General features: G+C 43.1%; 1 protein-coding gene across 1 annotated transcript in view; it reads right to left on the bottom strand.

Annotated features, from left to right (window-relative positions):
- Nucleotides 1-1374: 1374 nt before the first annotated feature.
- Nucleotides 1375-12053, bottom strand: part of Stc1 (stanniocalcin 1) — a 12121-nt gene continuing 1442 nt past the window's right edge. Inside the window, exons 2-4 of the mRNA XM_031362062.1 lie at nucleotides 11026-11168; nucleotides 10244-10455; nucleotides 1375-4468 (exon numbers count right to left, since the gene is read on the bottom strand). Of these exons, the coding sequence (XP_031217922.1) occupies nucleotides 4198-4468; nucleotides 10244-10455; nucleotides 11026-11168 (626 nt within the window). The 3' untranslated portion in view covers nucleotides 1375-4197. The remainder of the gene's footprint in view (nucleotides 4469-10243; nucleotides 10456-11025; nucleotides 11169-12053) is intronic.

Raw genomic sequence — 12053 nt, 5'->3', positions numbered from 1 at the left:
AAGCCCCTTTAAGTTTCTGAGATGGGGCAAGCTAACTCTACTTTCTTCTACCCATGATGGTGGCCAGAGTGGACTCTCACTGAGTTCTCTCTGTGTGTGACTGCTGTAAGTAGCTCATTCATTTGGTGCTCCGTGGCAGCCCTGTGGGATCATCATCACATGGAAGAAGAAACAGATGCTTTTTGAGACTGATTCATCTGATAGCACGCGGTTTGGAGGTGAGAGAGGCGGCCCTTCCATCTCAGATGTCTGATTCCCTGGAAGCATAACTATAGGCTTCCCCAATTTCTTTGACCTTGTTCAACTGCCTGAACCTCTCTGTATGATGTATTCAAATTTTTTTTTATCTATAATAGTGAGGGTGCTCTTTTTATGTTGGGGAGATGCCTGTCACCCAGTTGCCCCCAGTCTCTGCAGAAAGAGAGTGTGAATAGTATATTCACCTGGAAGGGAAATGGAGTGTAGTTCCCCACTGTGCCTGTCTCACTGCCTTGCAGAGAATACTGGCTGATGAGCACAGATTGCCCAGTAGTTTATAGACCCCCAAAGTCTCTTCTTATTTTCCTCCTGAAACTCTTGAAAGGAGTTTGGGCTTAGGTGTGTGTGTGTGTGTGTGTTTCTTTCATATTTATGCATTCTGCCCCTATATGAGGCAGAGGTTGATGTTAGTTCTTCCTTGATCCATTTCTACTCTGTTTTTTTTGAGACATGGCCTCTCACTGAATGTGGAACACCCTGATTGAGCTAAGCATGCTGGCTGACCAGTGAGCTCCAAGGATCCTCTTACTTCACCAGTGTTAAATTACAATACATACTACCATGGCCAGCATTTTTACATGAGGGCCTGGGATCTGAACTCAGGTTCTCATGTTTGTACAGCAAGCTATCTCCTCAGCCTCTGGGTTTAAATTTTATCACAATGTTAAGGGGAGCTACTGGATGATTTTTATAGATGTTTGACAAATCCTGACTTAAACTGTGTTCATAGTCATATTGACCCATAATTAGTGACTTTAAAGAAAATGAGTTTGTACTTCTAAATTCTTACTTAAGAAATTTGAAAAAGAAATACTGCTACTGCTGCTACTACTGCTACTGCTACTATTACTACTACCATCTTATTATGTTTGCATGTCCATGTATGCATGTCTGTGTGTGTGTGTGTGCGTGTGTGTATGTACAGACATGTGCATGCCACAGTACCTACATAGAGGTTGGAAGACAACCTTGAAGAGTCTGTTTTGTCTTTCTACCTTTATGTGGGTTCTGGGCACTGAACTTAGGTCAACAAGTTTGGGAGGTCAACAAGTTTACCCACTGAGCCATCTTGCTGGTCCAAGAAGTTTTCAAAGAATAACAATGAAAGACGTGGCGGGGAGAACGAATAAAACGTTAACACTTTATTATTATTATCGTAGAAGGAATTCACCAAAGGCTTCAAATTATGCTATGGCATCTTTAATTATAAAAATAAGCAAATAAAATAACTTGCATCTGTCATTACCATGATATGTTTCATAACTTTTATATGCACATGGAGCTTAAAAATGTAATTTAACAATAAATAATGACATATACCAGATATGCTCACTGTTTATTCCAGTACTCAGCCAAAAACCTAAATATCATTTAAATTATAAATACATAATGCAAATATAACGGCACAAAAATGTTCTAAAGTGCAACCAAATCACGAGAGAGGAGATCATGCAAACTGGTCTAGGTCAGTCCCCGAATCGCTCTGCAGCAAACACGAGACAAAGCTTTGGAAGTTCAAGGAGGTGGAGAGCGGGGAAGGGTGAGGAAAAAAAGAAGCAAAAAAACTAGCAATGTTGTGAGAACTGCTTCTTTCCATATGTATAGATATATGTATCGTTGGTACACATACCAATATCATTGTGGGGAGAGAGGAGGGTATAACATGGCTTGAAGAGGTCACAGCAAAAATTAAAAAAAAAAAAAAAAGAGAAAAGAGAGAAAGAAAATTTACCAAACTTAAGAGAATTTTACTAGGAATTCTCATAAGCTACTTGCCACTTTGGGGTTCTGGCTTAGTGGGTTTGCAATATGCACAACACACACACTTGATTAGCTTTTCTGGTTCAAAGAAGTCAGCCTTGCCTGGGGTGGGAAGTTGGGGGGGAAGAGGGTTGAATCTAGCTTAGAATATGTGCTACCTGATTTCCAAGAGGCTAAGGCAGTGTCCATTTGTTTGGGACCTGGGGATGGGACAGTTCTAAGTATGAAAATGCCCTTAACAATCTGATGTCAGCACGCTTCGAGGCTGTGTGGGGACAGAGGCTGCAGCCTTGGGGCTGCTGCAGCTGCAGCTGCTACGCTTGATCTTGGTCCTTGAGCACTATGTTACTGGTTTTAAAGGCTTTGTGGTAAAGTTGTATTGCTTTTTATTTCCCTGGAGAGGTACCCTCCCTCCTCCCACCAGGGTCCCTATCACTCAATTTGGTCAACTCTGGGGTGTAGCCTAGTGAGAGTCAAGCACCAATAGTTTCTACCCAAATGAGTTTGGAGCAGCCCCTCCCTCTTCCTCTCTCAGCATTGACCTTTGGTGAGCAGTGACACTCATAAGGGGCTGTTGGGTTCAAGGAGAATGACCCTGAGAAACTACTGTTGTTCGTAGACAGGTTAATCATTTGGCTTTGGTGGCTGCCATCCTGTAAACATCACAGCGGAAATGATCAAACCACCAGCTCTTATGCCCTCCTTCATTCTCTCTATATTTTTTCTTTTTTTTTTCTTTTTTCTTTTTTTTTTTCAAAGATCCTACAGAGATGGTCCAGCTGCCAGGACTACTTTGGCAGGCAGCGTATTACAGGACAAAAGATGTAAGAGGAGTCTATTAAGGCTGGACAGCCCAGGGTTATTTATACCCCCTTAAGCCCAAGTTCCCCCGACTAAAGACCCAAAGGCTGATTGACTCATTCCTGATTGGCTTAGTGGAACAATATCCCACTCCATCATTTACCAGAGTGCCAGGCACTGATGGAAGGCAATGAGCCAAGAACTGCCACTTCCAAGGGGATAGTAGGCCTTGTCACACTAAGTGGTCCAAGCCCAAAGGGATGATCCTTTTGATTCCTGTAATTCCCAGTTGGATGTGACAGAGCTGTTTCAGGATACATCTAAGTCAAGTGTAGCCTCTGGGTTGAGGTGGGCTGGGAGATTAACATCTTCCTGGGGTCCTTCAGATAACCTGTTGGGTTTTCCTATCAAGTATACGTCCATCTTAAGTTCTGATGTTGAGTTAAAACTACTTCTACCCCCTTAGTTATAAAAAAGGCCACAAGGAGCATGAACGTGGATATCTGGAAGTGAGATAGTTATTCCATTCCCAGGAAAAGGAAAATAAAGCTAAGGTACAAAACTAAATCTATATGCAATAAAGTTATCATAGACTGCTCTGTTAAGCAGAGTCCTCTGGAATTTATGTACAGTACAATAGTTTTCAGCTATTTATATTCCACAGTTAGACCTTAAGATTCTCCGTTTTTAAGACAATTGTTAAAGATACTTTTAAAGCTCTGAGCAGTTACAGTACATAAAGATGTTAGCTTTTTGTTTTTCATTAGATGCAAGAAGATGCTGGCTCAAAGTCTGGTTGGAGAACCAGGTTTGAGCAATTTGGTAAATATGTCAGAAAGGAAATTAGACATTGGAGGATAGAGACCATAAGACTCATTAGAGATCAAGAATTCAAACATGACATTCATATTCGTCCATGGCCAGCACAGATTCATAACACGAATTCCATTTAACATATTTATGAGCATTTAAGACATGCATTTAAATAAAGTCGTTTTGTATTGGCTAACTCTACCAGGTGACCATTCTAAAGGGATCTACAGATTACAATGACTGGGTAGTTACATGAATGTTTTGTGTTTGCGGAGAGTAGATAGGGATCTGGGAAAAGAATTTAGGGGAGGGGGTGGAAGAGGGTACATTCTCTCTTGAGGAGAGGCAGAATGACCACACATATTCTGTTGGTAAGAATGCTGTCATTGCAGAATGTTGGGATATTGATTATGGAAGCCTAGTTTCATGCAATTTTCTTTAAGGGGGGATAGAAAATAGGTACTACTTAAAAAAAATCAAACGAGGCACAGTACACTCAAAGTTGGTGTGTCAACACCCCTAAAATGCTATTAGTTTGGTGAGGCTGTGAGTACCTCTCCCTGCTTATGCACTCTCTTGGGAGGTGCGTTTGATGTGTGAGGGAGCATCCCCCTCACCTCGGAGGTTCCTGAGGAGGACTTTCAGCTTCTGTGGCTCATTTGTACGCCTCCTATTGAAGTCAGCTCTGGGGTGCGTCTGGGCACAGTGGTCTGTCTGCAGGATGTGGAAGAGGCTGGCCATATTGGGTCCGATCTTCTCCATCAGGCTGTCTCTGATTGTGCTGACTGTGTCTTCATCACATTCCAGTAGGCTCCGGACAAGTCTGTTGTAGTATCTGCGTTGGGGAAAAGGTTCTCATCAGAGAAAGTGAAGTCAGGGAGCAGGTTCAGACATCAGTGCTCAAGCTACGCAAAGCTGAAGGTGGCTTTTGCTGCCTATGGAGCTCTGGGTTCACTAGACAACACTAGAACGTCCATCTCCATGTTTAGACTTCAAGAGAGTTAGATCACACTGAGCAGTAGGAGGCTGACTATCCTGTCTGACATCCTGGAAAACAATGACTTTCATGGATAAACGTGACAACCCAAAATGCTCTCATATTGTAGGGAAGAAACTGGGGTGCTTGCTCAAAGTCCGTAAGTGGACTTAGTCAAATAAAATGAGTAGAGTTGGTGGGCCTTAGACTCTAAGCTTGTGTTAGTACTACAACACTGCACATGGACTGACAGTTATTTGGATGTCTTCTGTAACTTCCCTCTCTACTGGGCATCCCTGTGTGCTCAAGAGTAGGTACATACTAATGCACGATCTAACTAAGCTTCAACGTATAGCTGTGCATTTTCCTGTGAAATCTACTTTCCTTACACCCACTCAGTCAGTCTTGAAAAGGCTGATGACTGAGCAACTCTATTTTGCGGCTTCCTTCAAAGGCATATAGTGGCTTCCTGCAGGCAAAGACAAGGTAGCAAGGGTGCTTGAAGGAAAAGATGAATGGTCTTTAAAGGTCTGTGCTTTTGTGAGTCTGTGAAACCCTCTCATGTTGCTTAGGCTTTGATGGCCTCTTCCTTCTTTGGATGCCTCACAGACTTTAGTTATCACCTCAAGCACCAATATTTGATGGCCTCATGATGATTTCTTTTTCCCCTGACTAGAATTTGAAAACTTTTCAAGGGCAGGGTGGGATGTTCTTAGTCTTTTTATCCAAGTAGCTAAGTGGCACCAGACTGTATTGTCTGCTCAGTAATTCACAATTTTTTTTTTTAAATGAGGAAATAGAACTTAAACAACAGGGTGGCTTTCTTGTCTGGGAAGATCACATCCACCTTCTTCCTGCATGTATAACATTTGACCTACTCTTAGTTCTCATCACCTGCCCCTATGCCTCTATCTTTATTGAAATACCTTCTTAATATATCAACTGAACTTTGACATCAATGGAAAGAGCATTCTGTTGTAAAAAAAAAATTTAGCCGGGCGGTGGTGGCGCACGCCTTTAATCCCAGCACTTGGGAGGCAGAGGCAGGCGGATTTCTGAGTTCGAGGCCAGCCTGGTCTCCAGAGTGAGTTCCAGGACAGCCAGGGCTATACAGAGAAACCCTGTCTCGAAAAAAAAAACCAAAAAAAAAAAAAAAAAAAAAAAAAAAAAAAAAAAAGTTAATTTTTTTGAAGAAAAATGATTTGTGATTCTGGTAGATTTCTAAGCAAACAAACAAAAACTGCAATGACAAAGTATAGTATAATTGACTTTCATGTATGCAACAAATTTCTCTGACTGTCTCAAACAATATAGCCAAATGTTATGGTTATGCATGGACCAAAACTTCTAAACAACTTATGCAGTTCAGGTATTTTCTAAACTGACTTGGGGCATTTCTGGTCCATTTTGACTCAATGGTTGTATAAACCCATTAGCCCTGTGCTCTTCCCCTGGTGACAGTGACCTGCTGTACTGATGTGGAGAGACCCTTTTCTAGGAGTGGTCACGGTGTCACAGGGGCCACAGAATCATCTGAGGAGGGGAGGAATCCTGTTTATTTTTAACTCAATTCCCAGAGCACATGAGCAAACATCTTTCTAGAATAACTTGACCCCCTAGAGAGGTCCTTTGAAGGATGGACAGTAAACAGTACATCGTGAGTGATGAAATGAATTGGTCACCTTTCTTTGAGTGGGAGAGTGAAGTTGGGGGTGGAGAAAGGAACAGCAACTGGCTTGCCCATAGTCCTGGCTATAGTCCTCTTGTCAGGGACAATTATATCCAGTGCTGAGTGAAATTGGGCTTCTCTGGCCCAGAGGAACATTTTCCAAGCCTTTGGAATTACAAATTACACGAATTAAGCTGAGCTTTACTTGGATGGAGAAATTGGGAGAGAACTAGTTTTGGAAAAACTGAGCATGAAACAGTTGTGTCCCAACAGGTTTTAGCCATCTATACCTTCATTCATCTCTAGGTATCAACTAATTTCTGGGCTCTTCCAGGACTTGGCTCTCCTACATTTGGGGTCTACTTTAGAGGGTAGTTTAGTTCTTAGAGGATACAGTTCCCTTAAGGATTTTATAGCTCAGAGGAGTTAACCCTTCCACATCTAGAAAGAACTTTTCATGACACATGCATCCCCAAGTGGGCTGGGAAATGTGTTTGCTCTTTAGAAACAGAAAGAATGCAAAATCCCTTCTTTGACAGAATTGGAAGTTCTTGTGTGGCTGGAGAAATCTAAGCCCCTGAAATAAATTCAGCTTGTCTAGCTACCCTGCATCTTTGGGGCCCCATTGCTGCTTGCCTCTGAGGACACCTACCTTTGCTATTGGGTCTCTGATAGACTAGACAGAATACCTGACATGCTCTTTGGTTGGCCTACCTTCTTTTAGTAACTACTGCTTCCCTGAGGGGGCTTTGGTAACTCAACTTAGAAGGCAAAGAATTTTCTACATTGTGAAGTAGAAAATTATAGATGGCTCAATTAAGAGCTTCTCAAAGCTAAAGCATATGCCAGGCTGCCTGATATCAGCTAACCCTGTTGTCTCCAGTGAGACTGAAATGTGACACTCATCTCTGGACTGTGCAGGAGAATGGGAAGGCTTTTACTTTGGGTTGCTAAGCAACACAGATGCTTTAAGAGGTTTGTGTCTTCAAGAAAAGTTGACTTAGCAATTGCCATGTATTTATTGAGCACCCTTTTGTACCAAGAACATATAGTTACTCTAGCTATGAGGAGGGATGATATGTCTTTTCTTTTAGGAGAGAGTGCACATAAAATTCCTTGCTGAACACCATGGTACGTGTATATTTAGTTATTCATGGTATTCTATTTTGGGGTTTCAGGGACTTCTTGTAGGGTTTTCTGGCTGCCTTCTTTTGAAGTAGAAATCTAAATAGCTTGGCTCAAGGCCATGTGAATTCTGGACCCTACTGGGTGACTCACAAGCTGTGAGGCCTTCAGCAGGTTGCTCATTTCACTGAGCCTCTGTCCTTCAGTCAGTTAGATGGGGCAGTAGGGATAGATAACCATTACGTTCAGCTTTGGTATTTTGTTTCTAAGGATCCAGCATGCATTTTCCTTCTCCGGCTAACAAAAACCAGTACAACTCAGCAGAAGAAATCCACTCTGTAAGGGGAGTTGAGATGTCTCCTATCTTTATGCCTGACAGGCTTTATGCCATAATGCTGCACACTGCATTGAGATAGCAGATTAAGCCTTCTGATCTCACAGCCTGGATGGACCTTGTACAAAGCATGGATCTTTCTTCTCACTTTGAAAATTCCATCCTCGGCCCCACCCCCATCCCCACCCCCACGAGCTTGGTGAAGGATAAGATCAGACATTCTCCATGGCTACAGTTTCAGCCATGCTTACCCAAATACACACATTCTGCCTAGGAACGTTCTGTGTGAGAGTTTATAAATAGGCCTTTGTTTCCCTTGATCAATATTATTCTTCTGTTTCCTGTTCCCAATCCATGCCCTAGAGAGTTGGACGCTTTGTCACTTTTCCCACTCTGGATCTGGGTTGGTCTCATTGGTTCCCAAGCTTCATGGTGCCTTGCCCACCTCATCAATCCTTCCTGCTTCTCTCAAGACTGAAAGTATGGGTTGCAAATCAAGGCAGGGGACATTCCCAATTACCTTCTCTCCCTGCATGCACCTTTGTCAAATACACACACCCCTGTTCTGCCTTTCAGTCCAGTCAGGCTTTTGGAGTCTCCCAGACCTAAATCTCATGCTAGACAAACCACAGGAAGGTGGAATGAACCTGTAACTACTTCCCTTTGCAAATCTTTGCCAACTGGCAGGGACTTTGCGTGTGTCTATGTTGGGACTGAGGCTGGGAAAGCAGGATGTTTCAGGCGCTGAGGAGCTGAAATAGAGCAGATCAAGCCCCGCCTGCAAAGGAAATCACTCTAGTCCTGAACACTGAAGCAAAATCCTTGGAAAAAGGTAAGAGTTGTATGAGAAATTCTGGCATTTAAGAGTATGCCACCCTTTCCCCACTGACCTTTTCTATGAAACATGAGCAAGAGGAGATAAAGGACCTATGCCTGGACTATTTTCTGAAGGCGTTGCAAACAGGACACTTTGGAAGAAGAATAATGGTCTACCTAAGGACATCTTTCCCAAGTCTCCTCTTGGATACATGGGAATCTTTGGTTTAAACTCTGTAGCTTCCTTTCCACAGTGAATCTCCCTTCACAAGGGCAAATGCAACTTTAACTGAAATAGCCAACTCAGTATAGCCATGAAATTGGCTACTTTAGAGATCATATGTGCCCTTAATCTTTTTTTTAACAATATAAATGTGTACTGATAAGTCTGCTAATACACTTCCCTTTAAAATGCTGCATAATTACATCTTTTGTCCCTAACCATTGTCCAAGCAAGAACTCTTCATTTCTTTCCCCTATGACCAAAAGTTAGTCTCCAACAACCAGCCAAGTATTAACCCTTCCCTCCTCCAACAAGAATCTTCCTAGGAGAACTTGTAAAATTGAGGTTGATATAGAAAGACAAGGTATTTGAGGAAAATGGATTTGACTTTTTTCTGTTCTAAGAAAGTCAGGGAGAGTTGCATTCAAGGGCTGCATGGTAGCTTTCTAAAAGGTGAGTTGTGGTTCAGTAGGCCACTAACTAGTTAAGAATGGCTCCTACATGTCACAGAAGTTTCATGTTAGGGATAAAGCCCCAGATATTGTCATTCTTAGAAGATGGGGCTATTTGACTTAAGTATGTGATGACTCTTAGGGAACCAGCGTAACAGAACTATTCCTAGTGAATGCATACAGACTTGGTGGGAGAGTCAGAGAATCATGGGATTTCCTCCAATCATAGGATTTGGCTTTGAGCATCTCCACAAGCTGTTGTCAACCAGCTTATAGTTAACTACCGAGTCTGTCTGCCCATGTCCTACTACTAAAGCAGCATCCTTCACCTCTTGCTAGACATCTTTCCAAGATACCCACAGTAGACCAGGATGCAAGGTCTTATATATCAGGGGGTTCATTCCTATTTGGCAAAGGCTTCAAAGCCAATGACACAGCAAGGCCTGGAGATCAGATGGTGTGAACACAGTGGCTCACCTGAGATACAAATGATACTTGGGTAGCCACCAGCTTTTCCTTCTAGGAAATCTTGGGCTAGTGGGTTGGAATGACATAATGCTTTAAAAGGAACATAGGAATGGCTCCCTAAAGCCATTTTACTTTTCATAGAGAAAAATCCAGGTCCTCAGGAAATAAGATGACTTGTTCTGGAGATAAGATGCTTAGCTACTGAAATATCTGGCTTTGGGACTAACTCCAAATATACAGATTTAACGAAAGTCTGCATTCTGACATTTGACCAGGGTTTTATATCATGGCCTATTGTTCTGTTGCTCTGCCATGGCTTCTGCCAAACCTGATGTCTCAAAAGGTACTTTCCAGAAGCTTCATTGTTTCCTTCAGGCTTACAGTAAGAATTGGACAGGGAAACTCACCCAGGAAAACTGCAAACCATCTTTCTGCTAGCTGTGTAGGAAGATTGTTATAACACCAGAGGGAGAGATTGCTGATCTGGTTATGGTGGCCAACCCCCATCCTACCCCCCATGTTGTGAAGAGCAGGACCCTCGGGGTACCTGTTGGAGAAGTGATTGGGCAGCTGTATGACTTCAGTGATGGCTTCCGGGTTGCGCTTGGCGATGCTGCAAACATTGAGCTTGCTGTAGCAGTCCTCCTGCACCTCGGCGATCATCCTCTGGAAAGTAGAACACCTCCGAATGGCAAGGAAGACCTTGGAGGTGATCCCATTGGCAATGCACTTTAAGCTCTCTTTGACAAATGCTTTTCCCTGCCAGGCATAAGAAGATAACTGTTAGTTTGACCTTCTAAAAGAGGTCTGGGTCTATGACAGAGGAGTCTTCAAGGGGACACAGCATGGCTAAGAATCAAAAAAGAAAAATCTCTTCTCTCTTGAACTGTCTTGAACACTCAGCTTCATAGACAGGAAAAGAGGGAGGAGGGAGCCACTATCAACTCCTCTGAGGTGTGAAGATGGTTAGAATCAGTTTTATGTTCTTGGGACTAAGACTGATTGAAACTGGGAATTTTAGGTAGCATGCTAGGTCATTCAGAGGAGAACATTTTTATCTTCTCTCAAAGCAAAAATGTTTTTCTGCTAATCATCCATGCCTCATATTATATGCTAGCCTGTCAACCCCTTATTCCTGGTCTTAACTGTGTTCATATGACCCCGACCTGTGTGTGTGTGTGTGTGTGTGTGTGTGCCTGGGATGAGCCTTTTGGTTAGGAGGCTGGGGAGCAAGGTTGGCTTTCTGTAAGACGGGCTCTTAAGATTAGTAATAAGCACTCTGTTAAAAAGATAATCAGCCAGTGGGAGCAGAAGTCAAGGTCCAGTTACCTGAGTGTCAAATTTAGCAGCACTGTACAAGAAGGATTTACAAATGTCGTACATCCCATCTGTGTCACATGTAGAGTTTTCCAGGCATGCAAATGCCCCACAGCCAACCTGCAGGGCACTGTTGAGGCAGCGAACCACTTCAGCTGGAAGAGACAAGCAGACCAGTCTGGGTCAAGCCAAGGGGCTCTGGTAGAATCCAGTAGGAGTAAAAGCCAATACCCAGGGCACATGATCTTAACTTATCCTCGGACTTTGATTTTGGGTTCCATTAGATAGAACAATTTGAAGAAAAGTGGGGTGAGAAAGGAGGTGGGCAGGACCTTTTTCCTTCTAAGACTTAGGATAGGGGGCAGTGCCTTCCCTCTTAGGCACACGCTTCCTGGGTTTCAGCCTTCTATGCATTTTGGTATCTAGAGAAGTAAGGTTAGAGACCTTGTAATGCATAGTGTCTTCTGGCGGTGACAGGAATCAAAGGCTGTCCCCCTTGGAACTTGAAAGCATAGGCAGTAACTGAAGGTCAGGCTTATGATGGGGTTGGGGGAGGACCAGAGAATCTAGCTGCTCTCTGAAAAATGCAGTCTGGAGTAAAAAGCATGGTATTTTAATCCAAATGGCAGAGAATAACTTGCTGAGTCCATTTGGAGGGAGACCCTTCCCAAAGAGGGCTTGTAACCCATGATGGCATTGGCAGAAAGGAATCTGAGCCCTTTGTATCCACCCAGCCCCCCCAACCACAGCCCAGTGCTTAGAGGTATGAATAATCTCTCATATTAAAAAGGCTTCTTTTCAAAAAAGGAGAAACACAGGTGTGGAATGACGGGTCCAAGGCACTCCTTGTGAAAGGCTGGAAGAAAACCGCAAAGAACTTGCACCGGGCTTTCTGCATTCTGGATAAGATCTGCCATAAAAGTAATTTCTCTGCCACAGAAGGAGGGGTGTTCTGGCAGGCAGCTCGGCAAGCAATGATCTGTAGCCTTCATACCGTAGGATTCTCCTCCCAGATCAAAAGCATGGTTTGGTTAGGCTAG

Source organism: Mastomys coucha, unplaced genomic scaffold (genome assembly GCF_008632895.1).
Source record: "Mastomys coucha isolate ucsf_1 unplaced genomic scaffold, UCSF_Mcou_1 pScaffold9, whole genome shotgun sequence".
NCBI classification, from domain to species: Eukaryota; Metazoa; Chordata; class Mammalia; order Rodentia; family Muridae; genus Mastomys; species Mastomys coucha.
The sequence above is the reverse complement of the archived record's forward strand: the minus strand, read 5'-3'. Positions and strand labels throughout refer to the sequence as shown.